Genomic DNA, 22,041 nt, shown 5'->3' with positions numbered 1-22,041 from the left:
AAGTGTGGGCTCTACCAAAGTACCATGACAGACTTTTCTTCTGCCCTCAATAATTTAACCTGTTTGCAGACAATAATTTGGCACAGGTAGAAGATTACAATGCATATAAAAAACTGGGTAGCAACACAGATTTCATTTAAATGATTTTATAACAAGGTCCATTTATGGAGAAATCTATCAAAAAGGGCATGTTCAAGACAAGCCATTATAGTCAATCTCCATTTGCCTATAGCATTCTGATGGCTACAGAAGGTGGGAATGAGGAGAAGAAATCACCCAGACCAGTAACATCCAAAGCTCAGAAGGATGCATCTTTTTGCAACCTCTAGGCTTCATCCTACAAAACTTGGGTCTTCTGTGCTTAATGGGTGGATAAGGGCCCTGATACTGTGATTACAACCAAAGCAAGCAAACTTGTGTTTCAGAAAAGCAGATGTCTTACTTGTATCAGCATTACCATCTCCCTTCTTGCAGTTGGCCATCCATCGGCAGGCTGAAAAGGCCAGGCAAACCCAAACTCCAGACAGCAGTCTGCATGCCAGCAAAGCCCTCTGTCTGTTGCAGATCAGATCCTGGCTCAGGATGCCCCACTGCACCGTGACTTCCACTACTGTATAACAACTCACATTTTTGTGTTACCATTTCAGCATGCGCTTCTGTTCTTGCCCTTTTCTGGCTGGATTTACTGCAAGACTTGTTTATTTCAACTGAGCTATTTTTATCCGGTTTGGGTCCCCTTCCTTTGCTCTTTTAACTGCTACCCATATTTTTTCCATTGAGTAACAGGGAACTAACTCCTTTGTGGGTAGTTTCCAAGAGGTCTGGTGGGCTTGTGCTTGTGCCTGATTATTTATTTATAATCTTGCCTGGCTAGGTATTTTATTTGGCAGTTTTATGTAGAGATTTGGCTTTAGTGTTTTATATCTGTTTTAATTCAGGCCATAGAGGCCTCACAATAGGAAACTTAATAAATGAGCTAAAATAAATACGGAAGATATTCAAATAGTTTCACACCACACATGGGCAAGACTAGAGTTCTTGCAATAAAGCATTTCAATGATAAATGGATTCACAGGCCCAGACAAGAAGTAAGCATCTAAAGGCGCCATTATCTAATGCCTTTTGTCTGAAAGGACCCTGGAGGACTTTATTATATAGCTTTATTTATAAAAGGGAGATCATAAAGTAGATTAATAATTTTAAAAGATCCAGTATGCTATTTGTACTACCGTTTTTCACATACTTGTAAGTTTTAACAGCTTTTTGATGTCAGATGGTTTGGCATCCTTATGACTGAGAGATCCTGCCTTGGTCTTTTCTGCTTGACTTGGTCGCTTACTGCTGGGATCCTTCACTGACAAAAACCCTGCAGAATGGAGGAAGCAAACAAAGAGCTTCTGCTACAACTCAGCTTCAGGAATAACCTGTCTCCAGGGACCGACCAGCTCCAGCTATCTACAACAGAGTGCTACCACCATGTGCAGTGGCTCTTGCAGCTGTGTAAGGCATAACAATTTATCAGTGCTGGCAGTAACAACTCAAAGGAGACAGGCAGTCAGATCCCATTCCTTAGCATGGCTCATTCCTTAGCACCTGGGCTCCCATACCTACCACACTCTGAGCAAAGTACGGTAATGAGCATTTTCTACAGCTGCTGCTCAGGTAACTGAGGGACAAATGTAACTCACTGGTACAAGCTACCTGTTTGTTTTGACTGGTTCTGACAATAGTGCCCCATACGAAGTCCAGTCATGGCAGAGGAGGAACCAAAACACTCAAATTTCTCTTAACACTTGAATAAGATATTGGTTCATCTGAGTAGAAACGTTGGCCCTCACTGATCGAGATACACTGCACTTCTCGTCACTACCTCTGAGAAATGTGGTATAGAACGCCAGGATGATCCCTTGGAAAGACACCCACTGCTTCCAGTGACAATGACAAGAAGTGACAGGAAATTTCAAAACAGCATCCAGAGTTATTAGCTTGCTAATAACCACCCAAAAATGAATACAAATTGGTGAGCAGCCTTCCATCAAACAATTATGTGGTTGTCATGATTGGAGATGTTCCAAAAATTTTCAGCTCATCAAAAATCCTCAAAAACAGGCCTCTTATTTTCAACTTAGACTATTATTGGCTCACAGAATTAGAAAATCTGCGTCTTCAATTCTATCTGAAGTATTTTTAAGGTTTCCCTCCTTACTTATCCCAAGTAGTGAATGAAGAAAGCAGCAGACTACTTTCTTTCAGCAGAAATACAAAAAGATGAAGAGGAGTGAGCAAAATGGCTTTTGAAAACTGTATTTTAGGTGAAAAATTCAAATACTCTCAATTTGTTAAAATAAAAAAAAAAAAAACACCAACACAACAAAAAAACCACACACCAAATAGAAAGTTGTCATTATAAACAGACTAGCTTAATATTTTATATAATCTAACATGTTCCACTAAAAGCAGTGCCATCCTCATGAATATTTTAAAAATAATAACCCAACTTTCTCTATTAATGAAAATTTTAATTTCACAAGAATAGTAGCGAATTTATACTGACAGAAGTTACCCATGAGTGCCACAGCACAGTATGATGGAGTTGTTATTCCTAAAGACAATTGTAAAAATAATTTAGAAAATCAGCCATCAACACATAGGACAGTGAGCCCAAAAAAGCATTCTCTGCAACCAACTGGAAGTATAAAAGTTATTTAAAAAGACATTTTACCCCCTTTTTAAAGCCTCCTGTACATTTCATTCACCTTTTGTTGAGTATTTTATGGGCCTTTGCCTCATTCCGGCAATGTAAGGGCTTTAAAATGCAGCCTTAAGGGTGATTTATGTAACAGTAGCAACTGTTTACTCAATAAATTTGCTCCCCATGTGTATTCAAAATTCACCTTCACTGACATTCAAGATAAAAAGTTAACACCTCAGAGTTGTCCCTACAAAGAGAAAAGATAACATACTTTTTGCTGCTTTCAGAACAAAAGGAATATCTTTACTCATAAATGCAACAGTTTTTTTCCATTAAACTCACTTAGACCTGCTGGAAATACCACGTTGGACAGATGATATAGGAGAGCAAACCTACATTAATCTACCTTGATTACTCGTGAGGATTAAAAGCTCAACTCGATTTTTCAGACCACGGTGGTATCTGCAGTACTGGTGAGAATACAGTAAGTTGGTTGATAAACTGCATTTCTCAAGCAATTCTGGAGTTAATTGACAATAAGAAACTTCACTCCATTTACTATCTGACTTTCTTCTAGCTTTCACACCTACCCTAGGGAGTCACACTACCATGTTTCAGATTCAATTAAATGCCTGTGATTCTCAGTCTTAATAACTGCTGCCGCATATAAGTACATCACAGAATTTTTTTTAGAGCACTTTAAAAGTCAAGCTCAAAAGGACAAGTTAGATCCAACATCTCTAATGTTACCATCAACAACACTGAACTCAATTATTAAAGCCTTCCATTAACAGGAATTATGTTATACATCCTCTGGGCACAATCCGCATCCTTACAATTGTTCTGAAGCTCCAAATGGGTGATTTCTAAGCTCATAAACTGACTGAATCACAGAGAGCTGGATGTAAAACCCAGCTAAAAATCTCCTTACTCCAACTGTTATACACCTAAGTTTTGAGCTTTGAAGGTAGTTATGCTGTCCATCAAGGAATCCCTCAAGATCAGCCAGATATATACCAAAAAACCCCACTGTATGGATGCTCATGTGCTGTGGGGTCAAATGATCATCATCAAACTCTGAAGATGAGTCATGAAAATTTATCTTTAAATTGGCTTGTGAAACCAGATTCCCAGAAGAACATCAAGATTAGACTGACAAGGGCAAATGCCAAGAAATGCTGGCTACCTGTGTAGAATTATAGTAATTGATCTTTTAATGAAAATTAATTGATTCATCTTCACAGTTCCAAAGATAGTAAAATGATAACCACCATTATTAAGAAAATGAGAAATACATCCTAGTTATGGTGAAAAGCTATATTAAAAAAAACCCCAATCCTCCACAGCAACATTCAGCTGCCCAACCATAAGACTTTACTTTTCTTCATGCCATTCACTGCATTCTTACGACCTTCCAAAAAAAAGTAATACAGAACTTTTTTGGGCAACTTTCCCTCATCCACAGGCACCATACATGCACTGAAGAGATGAGAATTCCAAGGAGTCAAAAAGGGGGGAAAAAAGTATGTATTCAGGTAATTGAAAACTAAATCACAATATGTACACACTGACACATTCAAAGAAACAAACCGACATGGTAAATCAATTGCAGCTAATGCTGACATTTCATAACTTCTGATAGTTTAATGTTTCTATCTGATACTCAATGGCTGTCTGACAAATTGCTCAAGTTTTACAAAAGAAATACGGAAAACCTATGTGTTGCTCATGACATCCACCATCAATCCACAAAACAATGAGCAGGACTGATATCCACTATCTACATTTAACCAGGAGCTATTAAAGTTGTCATCTCTGGTTTGGATCACTACAGAGGATAAAGCTATTTTGAACACATCTGATAGCTGTTTATGAATTCAGGACATCAGAACCATAGGTCCAACCTCAAAGCCTTGCAGAAAGTCAGACAAGAAAAGCAGCAGGCAGGCTTGCTCTCTCTGCCTCCTATCCCCTTGAGGTACTCCTGTATCTTGCATCCAAACAGTCCCAAATTCCCACCCTTACCTACCCTTCAGGCTCATACCCACTTCTAACTGAACTCTGAGCTGTTTCCCTATTCTCATGAAGGCTGCTATCAATTAACATGCAATTAATTATATATTAGATGCTTACATCAAATTAGTAAAACCCTCAGCTTGAACAAATGCCAATAAAAATAATAATGGATGCTCACCATGTAAAGCTACCTATTTTCAACAGCACAATAATAATATTGGAAAGCTTACAATTTCTAGAGAGTGAGTAGACATAATACTGGAAATTCAGGTGCTACTAGTATTTGCAATAGTAATTTAAATATAAAATTTTAATAATAAGGTATTTCTAATACTACTAGCAGTATTTCAAAAGACAATCTAAGAAACTAGAATGACTTCAGTATTAAAAAGCTTTCAAATTTCTGTCCTGAAGATTACAAACATAAAGGTCACAAGAAAATTAAAAATAAAAGCTGCCCAAAATCATCAAGTTTAAAATCTTTTAACTCTCTGTCTTATTATTTTCAAACAGGAGACACACTTGCAACTAAACCTCAGTGTATTTCAGTATAAAAATCCCATGCTCAGAAACTACCTTGGAAAACTATCTCAAATGAAGTAATAAAATGCCTAGTGCACAGCAAGAATTTTTATTCCGTGTACATGTAACAAAAAAGTGCTTCTAGTTTCGTTATTGTTATAAATATATATAAACTATTGTTATTAATTCTTTATGTACCAAAAATTGGGAATCTGTAGGAAAGGAACACTGAAAGCACTGAACAGCCACAGTAAAATCAGATATCATTTCCTTCAAAACAAAACAGATGAACAGGCAAAAAATGAGGACAAAAACCTTACTTCTTCAATTAGTTTGTGAATCATGCCTATTCACAACAGATTTGAAAAACTGTTAACTAGAAAATAAGATTATTCAAAGGTCACTAAAGAGAAATGCTATGCTCTCATTTAAAATAGTATCCTAAGTTATGGTATGTCTCATCCATTTGCACTTTTATCAAGCTTCATATGAATTTTTAGCTCAATAGAGAACATTTGTTTTATACTTTATTAAGTTAGCAGAAACTAAAGCATGAAACCTTACAAGAGTGTAAGAGGTCCCTAGATCAAATGGTTTAATTCCTCATTAGTGTATTAGTGTACTTTTCTGTGGAACAGAACTTTTCTGTGGCTGTTATTTTTTCAACAGTTTTACTTACATGAAGTTTTTTTTTTCATCTCACAATTTATATTACAGCTCATATAAGTAAAATAGAATTCTAGATAGTTTGAGTTGGAAGGGACCTTTAAAGGTGCTCTAAGTAACCTGCCTACCATGGGTAGGGGCACCTTCCACTAGACCAGGTTCCTCAAAGCCCCATCCCACCCAGCCTTGAACAGTTTCAGGGCTGGGGCATCTGTAACTTCTCTGGGCAACCTGTTCCAGAGCCTCACCACCCTCAGAAATCTAAACCTGCCTTCTTTCAGCTTAAACCCATTACCCCTTGTCCTATCACTATATGACCTTGTAAGAAGTCCCTCTCCAGTTTTCCCTCTTCCCTCTTTAGGTACTGGAGGGCTGCTATAAGGTCTCCCCAGAGACTTCTCCACGTTCAAAGCCCTCTGACCATTTTTGTGGCCCTCCTCTGGATCTGCTTCAGGTCCATATCATTCCTAAAACATGTATAGATGTAAAATTCAACTTCTTTGTACGATGTTTTCTAGTCTTATGAACATGCTGAAGTTCTTCAAATCTGACAAACATGTTCTGATTATTGTTACAATTATGCAAAGCTGCAGAAAGGGTAATTAAAATAAGAATGAGACATTATGAAAATATTCTGTATGTACAGAAACAAAATTACATGTATTTGTCTCAAATGGTAGTTTAGGATCATCTGTTTTTAGAGAAGGCATCTCCCTCTTCCATCTCAGAGATTAAACAGCTCATTTTAGTTGTTAGCAGCAACTCAAGAACTTCAGGATGGAAAAGTGACCCACACCTGTAATTACTGACACCTGCTGCCTGCACTAAACATAGTCATCTCCCTGGCCAGTGTAATCACAACTATATATCACTTCTTCACTCTGAGGCAACTAGGGGAAGCTGGCTGAGGGAGACAATTATAACACATAATCTGTGACCACAGAGACTGCAACTGTTACCACAATTAACCCAATGAAACTCCAGCCTCAGCCAGGGCCTTTAATAATACATAATAACATTGTGTCAAAACCTGATTTGAATCTGTTTATTCAACAGAATGACTTTATGGCAGCCATAAGACATAATAACAAGGTATAATTGGTTGCATAAGTAGTACGTATTAAAATGACAATATTCTAATCTAATTTCTTAACCTCCCTGCTGGATTTGCTTCTTCTGGAGAAAGAACTTGGAGCAGGACAAATTTTGTCAGTATGAACAACTCTCAATTTGAAGCACTGCTTCAAAAGACTTCTGATTTCCCTCAAACAAGAACAACATCTATGTATATGCCAATACATATTTCTCAATAAACAAGCTTACATCTTTTAACTTGCATAAATATTGCTAATGTTCAAGAAAGCTTATGACACGCAGACTTCTCTCCCAGGTGGAGTGCGGAGTCTGGAATCGCTAAAGTAAAAAGAGGACTAAATCTGAAGAAAGTATTATAGAAACAGTAAGAATGCTGGAAATGTAATGAAATTAAAATGAAACATGTAGATGATGATGATTTTTCATAGGAAAACAGCAATGTATGCATTTATGTATATGGTGACATGTACCCTTAAATTGCAGCCTTTCTTAGCCACTTAGTCCTCTGTATACTTTTAAGACACCTTATTTCAAGGAACTAAACATTTTGATCATCCATTCCTTACAACACCCTTTATTAATTAACCAGGCATTTAACATTCTCACTTCTGTGCAGCATCATATGCTCCCAGAATACTGCTCAACTGAGCAGCAAGATATTTGTCTATTATCAGGCTCAAAAAACACTGCACAGGACTAAACTAGAATTAGGGAAAGGGAAAGAAGAAACAGGATCCCTTTTCCTTATGATAATTTTAATATAACTGCCTTGTCATGTCCCTTATAAACTAAGCTATCAAGTATGCAATCAACACTCCTTTTACCAAAAGCAGAGCATCAGAAAGCAGTTTCTTTGTTTCTTCCACACAGCCTTCTGGGATATCTTCACATGTGCATACTTTAGAGATAAGGTCATTTGTCAAGGAAGGTCCTCATTAGGGTAGCTAGAAATTACTAATACCTCCATTTTTAGTATTTTGTAATCAAATAATCAAGATTATTTGGTTCTCCTTCATACCTCTTTTTCTCCACTGGCATAATTTTCTGTTGTGTCTCTACCTGAAGAATGACTGTGATACTCCTTTTGGTGAAATCCTTTTTTCTGTGAAACTCAATCTCCCCTAAGTGTTTCAGGTTCAAGGCTTGAGAGCTGTCTCTTCCCTGGGTGGGAGAATCCTCTATCATTCTTTTTTTTCACTTCACTAAGAAAATAGACTTCTTCTTCAACAGACTAAAATGCTCTCTCTTTCTCAATTTCTCCAGCACCTCTTGCAGGTCCTTATGTTTGGCCCCCTCTTCAGGACACCACTCAAGACATTAAATCTAGGACATCTCCATACTGCTGATAATCAGCTTTCTGCTGCTGGCCATTATCCTCTCTGGAAACTCCATCTGTGGAACCGATTGCTGCCTTCTGCTGACTGTCAGTGAAAGCCAGATCCCCTACACACTTGCTTAGCTTCACAAAAGCCAGTGTTATTCTCTGCTTGGACAACACTTGTGAGACTGGCTGTACTCCAGCTACACCTGCTCCTCCTGCACATATGCAGGTACGTACCTACCCTACTGTGCATCTGCTGCTGCAGGTTTCTTCATGGTTTTACCTTGTCTTTCCTCGATGAAACAGTTACTTGCCATTCTCTCATTTTATAAGCAGATGAGCCAACTCAGTAGTTAGGGCACTGCTACCTTGTGATTCAATTTCCTCCAGAAGTCTGATTTGTCACTGTCTGCATTTAGCATTTTTTATCACTTTGTTTTAAGCAGGGCTGTAGATTTTTATGCTCTGCAGCTGCTTCTAAAACTTTTCAAGCCGCAGGGTTTGTGCCATCTCAACAGTTCCTTCTCTTCTTCAGATCAGTGACAATTTTCCTTCCCAAATTCTGTTTCTCTTGTGAAGTTACCCTCACATGCAACAGCTTTGACTTTCTTCTGCATTTTAATTACCTCTGCCTTTTTACTTCAAGAGGATTCTGACTATGGTCTCCAACTGCTTGACTACTTGGAAAATCATCTGCATTTCTCCTCAGAAAAGCAGCTTTCTCCTTCCTCTAGCACATCAGTTTGTTCTCTCATTTTAGCCAAACTTGAATGGCTTCTCTCCACACTTTTGTATATTAAGCACTTCCTGCCTGCCTTCAAGACCTGTTTTTTAGATATTGCTTCACCAATCTAGGTGCAAAGAATTTCACTTAGATTTACAAACAGATTTCACAGGGTCAAAAAGTGGTTGGGGTTGAACCTCTGGAAGGTCAAAGCTCCCAATTCCAGAAAGGACACAGAAATGCTTGCCCAGGACTATGTTCAGACAGCTTCGGAATAATTCAAAGGATGGAGACTCTACAACCTCTCTAGGCAACCTCAGCCAGCTGCCCTCACAGGGAAAAAACCATTTCCTGGTACTCACAGGGAGTGTCCCACGGTTTAGTTTGTGCCCTTTTTCCCTCTGTCACCAAGAACTGCTAAGAAGAGCCTGGCTCCATCTTTTTGCACCCTCCCTTCAGGTATTTATATATATTAATAAGATCCTACTGAGCCTTCTATTTAGGTTGAACAATTCCAGCTCTCTCAGCCTTTTCTCACCAGTGAGGTGCTCCAGTCCTTTAATCATCTTTGTGGCCCTTCTTTGATCTCTTGTACTGGGAACCCCCCACACACCTCTCCCAGAACCAGACATGGTCCTCCACATGTGGCCTCACCAGTGCTGTGCAGAGGGGAAGCATCACCTCCCTCAACCTGCTTGCTGACAATATTTCTCCTAATATCACCAAGGACACCATTTGCCTTCTTCACTGTAAGGGTTACATTGCTTGCTCATGTTCAACATTCTGATTAGGGTAAACAAAACTGTATTTTCTTCATTACTAAAGTCATCTATGCACATAGCATTTCCTTAAAATGCATATAAGGATGTTGTTTTCCAGCATACCAGTTTGCCAAATATTTCCAGAACTGAAACATCACAATAAACCAACACTTCTTTTTGAAAATTCAAAAAACTTTCCCCAATTTAACTTTATTTTCATGACTTCCCATAACATTTTTATTATACAAGTGGATTACTTCCCTTTCAAAAAGTTCCTAATGGAAAGAGAATACTGAGAACTCCCTCACAAGTTCACACAGGTTCATAAAAGATTGCTATCAGAGCAGAGATGGTGGTTGCTCAAGGATAAATGCCTATAAAATTTCTTCTGTCTGACCTACCACATTCCATCTATACTTGACAAGCAATTACTTGGTACTCTACGTTCCATTATATTGTGAAATGTTTATGGTTTGTAATGGGTATCTTATCTGTTCAGACTATCTGTAATTTGATGAATTCCTCTGGGAACTGTTTAAACCAAGGCAGTGTCCATAATGATTATTATGGCTCAGAAATGCCATCATAAAACCCAATTTCTCCACTATTCAGATGCTCAATATGTATGTATGCCTATACAAGGCCTTCAGAATTACATACTGAGTTCCTGATTCAGCACCTTACTGTGAAAGTGCTCATATTCCAAGCTCAGGTATCAACTATCTAATTGGTGAGTAACCTCACCTACTCAGTGCAGCAATAGGTCTACATCACTAAATTTTTCTTAAAGAAAATGCACTTATTTTCCTTGAACTCAGAAATTATCACTCTGAACAACTACTTCTATCCAGAGCAATAGAGTATCTTCACCCTAATTCAAAACTAAGAAGTGCCCCTCAGGTGTATCGTTATCTTAAAATATGCCTGTTGTTATCTTTCAGCAATTTAACACGAATAAAAGCTTAGGGTTCATTTCTGATAATGGTGAGCTTGATTCCACTTCAAACTTTTCTGACTAGAATTACAGAACAACAAAACTGGAGTAACTTGTTATGGCACGGCAAACTTTAACACTGCATTGATGACCCACTTACAAATATAATTGATTCTGTTTAAAAGCTGACAACACCGATTTCATGTCATTTATTCCTTTTTTGCCCAAGTTTGAGGGTGATTTTCTAGATGCTTATTAGCACAAACCAGAAAAACTGTAATTTGAAATTTTCCAAGCTGATGACCTATCCTTTGCAGGAAACAAACTGTGTTGCATGACCTACAAAAACGACTTTCAAGAAGCGCATCAATGTAGCATTATCAACTCTCATTACTCAACAATTGCAACAATATTGAATGGTTTGCTTCAAAGCCACATGACTGCATAAGAACAAATATAATCCTGTACCTTATACAACCTCCGTACCAGGAGACTGCATCGAGCAGTCAGTGCCCCCAGAATCTGAGAGCTCATACAGAGGCTCAAACTCTTGAGGCCATTGAGAAAGGCGGACAGTCAGACAGAAAGGGCCAAATATTTGTGAAAGTAGAAGCTGAGTGTGGCTGGAAAAAAATAGTATCACAGAGAAGTAAGATACATTGAAAGTGGTCACAGTTCTTAGAGTGAACAAACTACGCAGAAGGTATACAGGAACAGTTTAGGCCATACCTTGCATACTGATATAGGGCTTGGAAATGGGAAGTAGCAGGTCTATTTGTCATTTAAGGGAAGAGGATCAATCCTTTCCAGCTTACTGCTTCATTTATTTTCTTTGCTAATTCTCTTAAGAGAAGGCTATAAAAGGCACTTTTGCATGCCACAGAGCACATGTAAGCCTCATCAAAAGTTGGAAACGTTGGTAAAAGACTAACAACAAGGTTTAAAATGCATTTTGGCTCTTCTAATGCTTACTTTAAGAAATTAAAGCACTCGAGCACCCAGACCAAGTGCAGAGCTGACAGCTCAAGAAGGTATAATAAGGAACCTGAAGGAAATCTCAATGTGTTTGTTCTTTCTGAAAGTATGTAGTCAGAAAAGTCTGGTAACACTAGTCACAATACAAACTGAACAGAGCCAGCATAGTTAGGCACAGCACCTATTGTTCTCCAAGTCACTTCCTACTAATTCTGCCTCTCTCTGCAGTACTATTTTTCTGTAGCCATAATAGTTTAAGGACAGAGGAAGGGCATGGTTTGTAGACAGATTTAGCACTGTATCCAATAGGAGGGTGGTAAAAGTAGGGAAGCTTTCAGAAAGACAAGTCCTTCTTCAGAACCTTGTATGCCCAAAAGCTTGTCTGTCTTTTCCAATTACACTAGCTTGCTTTAACAGAGATTGTATTTCTGCCAACAAATGTCCTGTCTTCTGCGTGCAGTGACAGAAAGAGAGAAAAGAGGATCTGCAGTACCACTGCAGTTTACATCAGTGTATGTCTTGTACCACTGAGGCTTCTACAGCCAAAAGGCATCATCGTGGTACAACTCTCCCCCAAGTAGATACTTATACTCTTCACCAATAACAACTGTTACAGGTAAATATGAAGGCAACAGTTTTCCTGTATTGTTTTTCTGTATTATTACCAGTGACCTACAAAGCAAGAAACACTACTGAAAAGGTTATTTTATTTGTTTGTTTTAATTTATTTCTCACACAAGCAACAGACTTCTGGAAAGAATCTGCTCTGCCAGATACATACAAGCTCAAAGAGATGGGAAGAATAAAGAAAAGCTTTCTTTTTAAAACAGGATAAACAAATCTGTAAGCTCCTTCCACCCTAAAAGAAAACCAAACCAAACCAAGAACTGTGCAGACTTCCATAACTAATGCAGTATGAAAAGCAACATGTATTGAATATTTTTAAAGGACAGCATTCCTCTGAAAAGGTGTAACTAATTCATTTGACAGTCCAGCTGAGACATGTTTACATCCCTATCTACTTCTAAATTCTATGCTAAATAAAACAGGGTGGGTTTTTTGCAGGAGTAGACATGCACTTGGAACACTCAAATAATGAAAAATGTAAGTAAATGAGCAATTTACTTTATGTTTACAGTAAAAAATGTTATATATACTCAATAATTTATTTGGCATGTTACTTAATTCACTGCTTTGAATTTGCATATTCTCGGAATACTTTTTAATGCTTCAGTCCAGCAATTAGCACACTGAATCTTATTAAACATACCAAAGATGTCTTTTCAGTTAGCACAGTCAAAAGAAAACGTATACCTGTAAAATATTTTTTCAAACACTAATAATTTAAGAGACATTAAGTGCCATAGAAATTGTTACTATCTTAATACACTAGACACAACAGAAACCATTAAAAAAATACCTACAATGGCACAAACCAATCTGATTTGCAGACATTTTACAAATATTTCACTGGAAGGAAAAATCCCTCTAAGGATAATTGAAGACCCATAGAGATAAGTTTGGGGGTTTTCTAATTATCCTTTACAGATCACCTTGAAAATCTCTCCCCAGAAAACTCAAGATGGACCAGATGCTAAAAGCTAGTGTCTTTGTGGTACTACAAAAAATTATTCAGCCTGGCACTACTAGTCACTCTAGGTAAAATATTGGCCCTGCTGAAGTGACAGATACTTATCATTTAATACTTCATTTATTACAGAAATAATAAGTCATAAAAGGAATTTGCTCAATTCCTCTTCAACAGTTTCCCAGTGCAGCCAAAGAAAGTCAAGTAGGTCAAAATCAAAGACTTCAAAATTTCACTCTTTAATTTCAACAAAGAACTGCATTTGCACATGCAGGGGAAGCAAAGGTGTTTTAGATCACCAGACCTCTGCTCCTTGACTGCTAATTTACACACTGTGGTACAATGTGGCACATCTTCCTGCCCTGTAACCTTTCTGCCACACAAAACCCCACCAAATGCCAGCTTCTGTCAGTTTGTTCTTCCAGAATAAATGAAATGCTCAAAAGCCAGACTGAACCATGTGCCTCTGCAGTCATTCACATCTGCTCCATCCACTACCTATCCTCACAGAGATGCTTCTTATCCCATGGACAGAGATGCAAAGTATTCCACCTCCTACATGTGAAACACACAATTGCTGCATAACACATACCTCCCCTTCTTTCTGCATCAGAGTTTCTTCTGCCTTTGATTTGTGCACATTTAAGCTTTCATTTTTTCAGAATGCTGACCCTTATGTAAACGAGATCCAGGACAGTAAATGCAATGCCAAAGTTAAAAGAAAGATCTATCCAAAAGTGCAGTATTTTCACCTCTTGCCACAGAATAAAGGGAATATGCATATTTTAACTCCTGTTATTCTTCTTAGTAGTTACAAAAAAAGAAATGAGGTTGTTGCAAACTCTAAAAACCAACCTTGAAGCAATTGTAAAAGCACAAGTGTGGCTCAAACTACAGCGCTTTTAATTCTCAATTATTGTTCAACATGATGAGTCATTCAAATCCACCACTATAATATGCATGTCAGTAATTCAGTTCTGGGAATTCTTCATTCTTGTTTATTCTGATATGCTACAGGCATGTTATTACAGTCAAAAAGAAGGTTTCAGTGAGTCTCTTCAGCAATCACAAAAACACTGCAAAAATACATCACTAGCATTCACCTTCTTGACCCACTTAAAAAGTGTCACGTTCTTGCCAAAAGCACAGTGATGCCACATTACCTCTTCCAGATTTTCACCCTAAAACTGAAATACAATATATGTACAATAAATAAAACACAAGCTCTGCCCACAGCTTGCTGTTAGTCATACCCCAAATAGAAAGCATTTAGCTTCTGTATTTTCACTCTTCTGCTCGGTTCATTTCAGCGTTTTATACTTTATAATCAAATGTATACAGATATTGAAGTAGCACTGTATGACTGAAAAGCAATAAACTTGACTTGCCACCCTAGCTTTATCCCAAAGAGAAATATGTATAGGTATAAATCACCACTTCTGGGAACAACACAATACAATATTCTTCTAGAACTGGTCAGTGAATCAAACAGGCTCCTAAAGTTTTAAGTCAATCACATTCCTCTGGGCACATTCTGTACAACACACATGGCTTTAATCAGAGACATATACCAGGATATGCTTTCAAAATTAGCATTTTCCATTATGTAGTGTGGTACATGGAAGAGACAAGGTTGTTGTTGACTTGCTTTTTAACACTAGAATGGGAGAACAAAACATTTACTACTTTTTATGCAAATATGAGCAATAAATGGTGCTGTTCAATATTTTCTTCCAAGAATCTTTCAGCAGACAGATTTAGAAGGAAAGATGTTTTCAAAAGAAAATAATCTTGCTGTCCATTCAACTACATACCTTTAACAAGTAACAAATCTTGTATTACAGTTTCATTCCTACTCAAATCAGTAGGATTCTCCTATAAAAGGATTGAATTCAGTAAGCCTGGTGAAGGGTGTTGTATAACACGTTATCTTGTAAGAATGAACTTCCACTTAAAATGATGCTCAAAAAACCATGCCAGCAGGAAAATCTGGTAGCAGCCACAGACTCATCATGGAAAGCTAGTTGCACTAGAGCCACTTCTCTCTTCCGTCAGTAGGATCCCACCATTATCAGTTTAGTAGGGCCATAGAGAGAAATAAATTGTCAGTCTCCTCTCTGGTCGTTCACATATTTTCTGCTACTAGGAAGATTACTTACAGAAACACAACTCAACTTATGACAAGCTTGAGCCAGTATATTTAAGCACCCAAACAACAACAACAACAAGATTCAAACAGAACATTTTCCTTTCATTTGAGAGTCTCTCTCATGCCAATCACTGTTAGGTGAAAAGATGCCCAAACAGCACAGTTCAATCTGCACAGCAATGATGCAGTGACCCAGAAAGAGAATCTAATGGCCAACTGAGTAAATGAAGCAAAACTCACCAAAACCGAAGGGCAGCGTGCATATGAACACACTTAAGTGCCCACTTAACTGGGAACATACCTAAACCTAGTCTCAAATTTCCACATTCTGCAACAAGACTTCACATTCCCACAAAAAGCACTTCCTTCATTGTTTCCAAAACATATATTATACAAAAGAAGAAAAACAAGTGCCTAGGTTCACAGAAAAGTTAGAGAACAAAATATGGAGAAACAAAAAAGTGATTACTCTATAACACATTTAAAAAATAAAATGAAATTTGTAATTGATAATTATACTGACAATTAGGTATGGTTCAAACCAAAATGCTGGATTCAAACATCATTCTTCCAGAAAACATGAATCTAAATTTTTGAATGAACCTGATACAAATATACAAATAAATCTGTCTCTCTTCTATACATACAAGTCTACATAATTTACCATATACCCACACACAGCATTTTACTGTAGGGCATCCCAGTATTTTTCTCAGAAGTCTCACTTGGCCCTTTTTCTAAACGTTTTCCTAGACATGACAGCTATCTCCTGCCACAGGTCGCTGCAGTTTACAGCTTCTGAAAAACCAGCAGACTTCAATCGAGTTCCTCTCCCACTCCCCTGCCTTTCCATTAGTCTTCCAGGCCAAACTTTAGTGCTGTGTAAAAGCAGTCAACTATGACAATTTTTAACTCTCTTAACGTGCATTAATTGAATCTACCTGGAAACTGGGAGGCAATGGGGAATGAAAAGGCCAAACCAAAACCAGAACCATTTCCAGAGAACTTCTCCACCATCAGTCTCACACACTCGAATTTACTAGAAAGACTCCAATCACATTTGGATTAGTCTTAAGCCTCTGTCATATCACCCTGTCAAATTTCAACCAGAAATACTAAAAAAATAAAAATAAAGGAAAAAGAAAAAAGATAGCTATCATTTCCTTTAAAGTGTAACACGCGTTTTGCTTACCTCACTGTTGTGGCCCCTCAAATTGAAGTTGATTCTCTGAGGGGTGTTCCGGTCCCTTCTGCAATGGCTGGAAGTAAAAGTGACGCCTACAACTCCTCTGCCATTGCCTGTTGCCAACCAGCCTTCCTCATAGTACCGCCTCCTGCACACTGGTTTCTCCTTCTCACTTTTGGGGACTCTCCCTTTCCAGGAGAGGCAGAGGATGTTGGAATCGCTGCAAAGAACAGGCCCATGTTCCACTGCTGCATACATGCTTTTTAAATATTTTATTTTTTGACATACGAAAGTAATATGTCTAGTGCACAAAATTTAAATCAATTTTTTTTTTTTTTATTGATAAGACTGACCTGGGATAGATCATTGAAAGGGAGGAGGATGGGGTCAGTGTTTATAAATATCCACCAAATGCATAGTGAAAAATTCCTCTATAAAAGATGATGGCAGTTGGCTAAGAAAAAGTAACACTTAAAAAAAAATTCAGGTTCATTTTTGTTTTCGAGTCTGTAGAGTGAGGGTGCACTTATCCTTTGGAGAAACAGCTACTTCATAAGAGGCGCTCAAGAAATGGTTAAGTCATCTTTTTGCTCAACTTGATATAATCTTTATACAGCCTGAGATTCCAGTTTAGCGTAATGCAATTCCAGAGACAAAGAGTTGCAAATGTGTAGGTTTCAAGTAACTTAAGGCTTTTAGAATTTCCTCCAGTCAGATTTTCTTCAAAAGTTCAGTTGCAGAAATTGAAACACACGCACATACATATATATGTATATATATGACATTCCTCTTTTCCAAGCTGCCCTCTGGCATATCTTTTCCATCTGATGTATTTCTGCTGCTAAAGCTGAAAGAGATTGCATAAAGGGAAAAAAAGGCACACAAACCGTGTGAAACAACAGACCCGAACTTGTGCAGGCACTGGTGTGCCAGGCCAGTTGGGAAATCCCTCTTGATTCTGAACCGCCTGTTGGACTCAAAAGTTTTTGCAATCCAAAGCCAATCCAATTTTCATTGCAGCACTTTTTTTCCACCAGAGACCCAACACAGCCTGAACTGTTTATCACGCTATCTTGCCTGCTTTCCCACTTTTTGCTGCCACACACGAATGAAAAAGAACCCCCTCTTCATTTATAGCAGAATCAAAAATGCTCTAAAGCTTTTAGCGTTCAAAGTAGATAAGTTTGCCTCAGGTGAACCATGAAGTTTTCTCTCCTCTGAAACAGGCTAAAATGTCAAGCTGGTTTTCCTTTACTTTTCCCTTTTTTTCTGCTACATGGAATCACAGACGTTTCATTCACCATAAAAAACAAATGCCAGAACTAAAGCACATCAAGTAAGCACTCTTTCAGAATCTTCTAAAATTCAAGGAAGGAACAAATATAATCATCTAAAAAAGAAAGAGAAGCAGCATTAAAACTCTGACTTCCTGGGTTCACTATTTCTCTAGGTATTTTCCTTGCTTGTTTGATCGGATCTTTCCTTCTTGATGCTTGTCTACAGCACAGATTCATAGTTCCAGACACAACATTTGCAGCTGTACAAGAAGGAAACATAAGAAGTATTCCAATTGTTTTATTTGAATAACACTTATGAGCTCAATTAATTAGTATTTATATCACACTAAGTGAAAAGAGGAAAAAGGAGAGGGAGAAAGAATATGCAAGTTTGATGACCTTGTTAACTCAAGAAGGGCAGAAAGGTTTGCTCAGTTCAATGCCCAGACTTGTCCCATAGTTCCTCAACTTATTTACTTCCAGTCATCATTACTCAACATAAGGTCACGGTTTATTAGTCCATTCACAAACTACTGAGCCCAGAGCAAAACGAGCCAAAGACCATACATTACTCCTCTGCTAGAACAAAATCAGTTTCCTCTGCCCACTGTATTCTTCTGTTTCTCTCACAGCTATTGATTTAGATCGTGGAGGTATTTATTACACTTCTTCTGTGCAGAGGGTGTTTTTTCTTCCTCTTCTTGCAAACTTTTTTCACCCGTGAAGACCATGTGGAAAGTTGAACATTACTGGCAGGTGTCTTTCCATGGATTACTGATTCCTGCGCTGTAAAGGTGCTCCATCTGGTTCTCAAATTAATTTTCATCAATTGTAAAGCTCTCAGGAATACGCCAGAGCAAGTCTACGTGATGACAAAAACATGTGCGTTTTCAGATACATGCAGTGCACACACCAATCTGGTAGTCAGAGCTGCATCTGCCTTTTCAGTTTAGCTGTGGTAATCTTGTGAGACACCCATTACTCAAAACTTGAAATCCCTGGATTCTTCCAACTCTGCAAGGCAAAACATACACACACACACACACAAAAAAAAAAGGGAAAAAGTGAATAAAATAAGTCACAAAACAACGTAAATATTAAAGGACTACTGTTACAGTAACCAAGATGTGATTAAGGATTTTATACTGGACTCCTATAAAGTATCTATATTACATATAGATAAAGACATTATTCAGAAACACACATATGTATTTGAGAAACACACAGTCTACAAAATTTTCTTTTTCACTTCCAAAATTCCCAAAACTTTTCACAGTTGACATGCATAACTAATAAAATGTATATAGGAAGGATACATTAGGAGGGGAAAAAAATAACTTTCTTTTGGTCACAGTCTCTGGGTCAAACTCTTATTAAAGATTTCACAACTTCAGAGTGAGGATGGGCAAGGGAGCTGTTAGTGACAGAGCAGGCACAGAGTTAGACCCTGAGGCACACAAACAGAGTCACAGAATGGTTGAAGTTGGAAAGGACTTCTGGACATTATCCGGTCTAATCACCCTGCTCAAGCAGGGTCACCTAAGAGTCAGTTGCTCAGGACTGTATCCAGGAAGTTTCTGAATATCTCCAAAGATGAAAACTTATGAGCTATCTGGGCAACCTGTGCCAGTGCTCAGTCATCCTCACAGTAAAGAAGTGTTTCCTGATGTTCAAAGGGAACCACCAGTTTGTGCTTATTGCCTCTAGTCCTGCCACCAGACACCACCATGCAGAGCCCATCTCTCTCATTTACTTCCCTCCCATCAAGTGTTTGTACACACTGAAAAGATCTCCCTGAGCTTTCTCTTCTCCAGGCTGAAGAGTCTCAGCTCTCGGACTTTCCTCATAGAAAAGATGCTCCAAATCATGAAAGTACAGTGCTAAACTTATCAGTCTCAAAGAGACCTGGAAGATTCCTCCAGGGCTTAAACTACTACTTTAAAGAGATCTAAGGTACTTCAGATTTAAATATTAGAAGTTTGCATAAATATAGATGAATTTTAAAGACTATTCAAATCCTGCATGTCTCCATTTGAAAAAGGGAAGAAAAATTCCTCAAAGTCAGTTTTATACAGAAGAGTGTAAATAAAGTAGGAGAGATCAAGAAAAAGGCTATTGAGGATATTCCAGAAGTTGTATCTTAAGTACACACATATTGGATCTACACAGTTATGGCTAAAGAGAGCTCATTTAAATTAAGAACTGCATTGATAACATTCCTCGAAGATGTATTTATATTACATACTATACTAACCTCACATTTCTTCTAATCAACTACTTACTTCAGTGTAGCACTGATGCACCAATTAGATTTTTTTTTAAGGGAAAAGATAAGAAAACAAATTTATAGACATAAAGGCAAAAAAGTAATTTAAAACACTATGCAGTTAGATTACTTATCAGAAACACTGAGGTTTGGTGAGTCACTGCCAGACCTTTTCAGCATTACAACTAACTGAAGTTTAAAAATAATGGTTGCTATTAATTTCTTTTTCATCATAGCATGATGAGGGTATAAGAAATATCACCTAGACTTTCCAAATTTCTGGTGCTTCTTCATTACAGACCAAAGAAAGTTCTTATAAAGACACAAAAACTTTTAGAACACAATGGCTTGCAGACAAACTTCTGTGCTTCTCCCATAAGCAAACTTGATCCTCTGAAGGATCAGTGCCATTAGTTCCATACTCACTCATATCTTCCTAAGAGACATCCGCATTCGAGTTGACATTTTATATTAGCATCATGAGTATTATGATGCAAGCCTTTACTAATCCTACAGAGAAACAAACAAAAATGTTTACTGAGAAAGCAGAGTCTCTGAAACATCAGTTGGAGCAGCACAAGGTAAGCATTAAACAGAATTGTTTGAACTGTGCAAGACCTGTACAAGTGGATTATAAAACACAGATAACTATAGATACAGTGGTTTTGCAAAAAATCTGTATGCAATTTCTGTCCTTATTCACTGCATATAAAATTAACTATTATTATTATTCACTGCATATAATTATTGCACATATAATGCATATATATTCACTACATAAGTAGTAGTATAGTAGTATTCCCTGAGTATAAAATTAACAAGTTTGAGAAAACGACTCTTGTGTATCTTGACCAATAACCTCTCGCCTAAATCCCAATTAACATCAATTTCAAGATTAGACAAAACAAAGGCTTCTCCTCTTAAAAATACTCTAACTGCATAAGAAATGCTGGACACGGAAAGATGAAAATCTAAAATAACTACAAAAGGAATAAAGTCAGTCATTATTCAAACACCTTTCTCAGTATGATACAACCTTCGAGGATATTGTACCTCTAAATCATCGAGGGTCAACACTTCTTTATGTTGTACTTATATTCAGAGATGAGAAAAAATACTTTTAAGATGGCAGTGTGAAACACTCAAAATACATATATTTTATATTAAGACAACTTTTTTCATTTCCCTCTCTTTCATTTCCATCCACTCTGTATTTCCTAAGAAATAATCTAATTAAAAGATTCAGATGATAGTCTTCCCTCAAGAAAATCAGTAACTTAGACTCCCCTTCTTGTGTTATTACACAGTCCCACAGTTCTGCTCCTTTCCATAGGTTCAAACCAAGCTTCTTGTCTTGTTTTTCCCCAACCAAGAAACACCATGTCTTCTATTTTAAAGCATGTGTAAGAGCAGAGGATAAAAAGCATTATAGAAGAATTGGTGTTACTTGTACAATCTTACCACTAGTGCAAATTCAGTTTGGGTTCCCCATAATAAAAAGAACTTGGCCTTCCAGAGGCAACTGAACATCGAAACTAAATTTTTAACTGCAGATTTTTTATAACCAAAATTTATGCATCTTTCCTTTCAGAGCAGTAGAAGGGTTAATCACAAAAGTACAATGTTTTCTGATTTTTCTGGTAATTTTTTTCTAACACTATTTGGACCCTAAATATCAATGAATTGCAGTTACCTACCTTTACTCTCACTTAAAGGGTAGCTGAAAATATCTTTGCTCTGGATTCTCCCTTCAACAAAGGGAGATGATATTTGAACTCATCCTCTAATACTGTTTTAAGTCTATGCCCAGTGATATAAAACATTTTTAAGTACAGACACCTAATGAGACAAAAACATATTAGACCTGTG

General features: G+C 37.5%; 1 protein-coding gene across 4 annotated transcripts in view; it reads right to left on the bottom strand.

Annotated features, from left to right (window-relative positions):
- The window catches only part of TULP4 (TUB like protein 4), a 153,656-nt gene that overhangs the window by 106,498 nt on the left and 25,117 nt on the right, over positions 1 to 22,041 (bottom strand). For 3 of the 4 annotated variants that reach the window (XM_050316197.1, XM_050316195.1, XM_050316196.1), the window contains exon 2: positions 16,636 to 18,920. In XM_050316197.1, the coding sequence (XP_050172154.1) occupies positions 16,636 to 16,887 (252 nt within the window). In that variant the 5' untranslated portion in view covers positions 16,888 to 18,920. Of the gene's footprint in view, positions 1 to 16,635; positions 18,921 to 22,041 lie in introns of those variants that run through there. The other variant, XM_050316198.1, reaches the window with a different exon arrangement.

This window comes from Myiozetetes cayanensis, unplaced genomic scaffold (assembly GCF_022539395.1).
Source record: "Myiozetetes cayanensis isolate MyiCay16 unplaced genomic scaffold, myiCay2020 scf2-11, whole genome shotgun sequence".
Lineage (NCBI taxonomy): Eukaryota > Metazoa > Chordata > Aves > Passeriformes > Tyrannidae > Myiozetetes > Myiozetetes cayanensis.
This window is presented reverse-complemented; position numbering and strand designations above follow the sequence as displayed.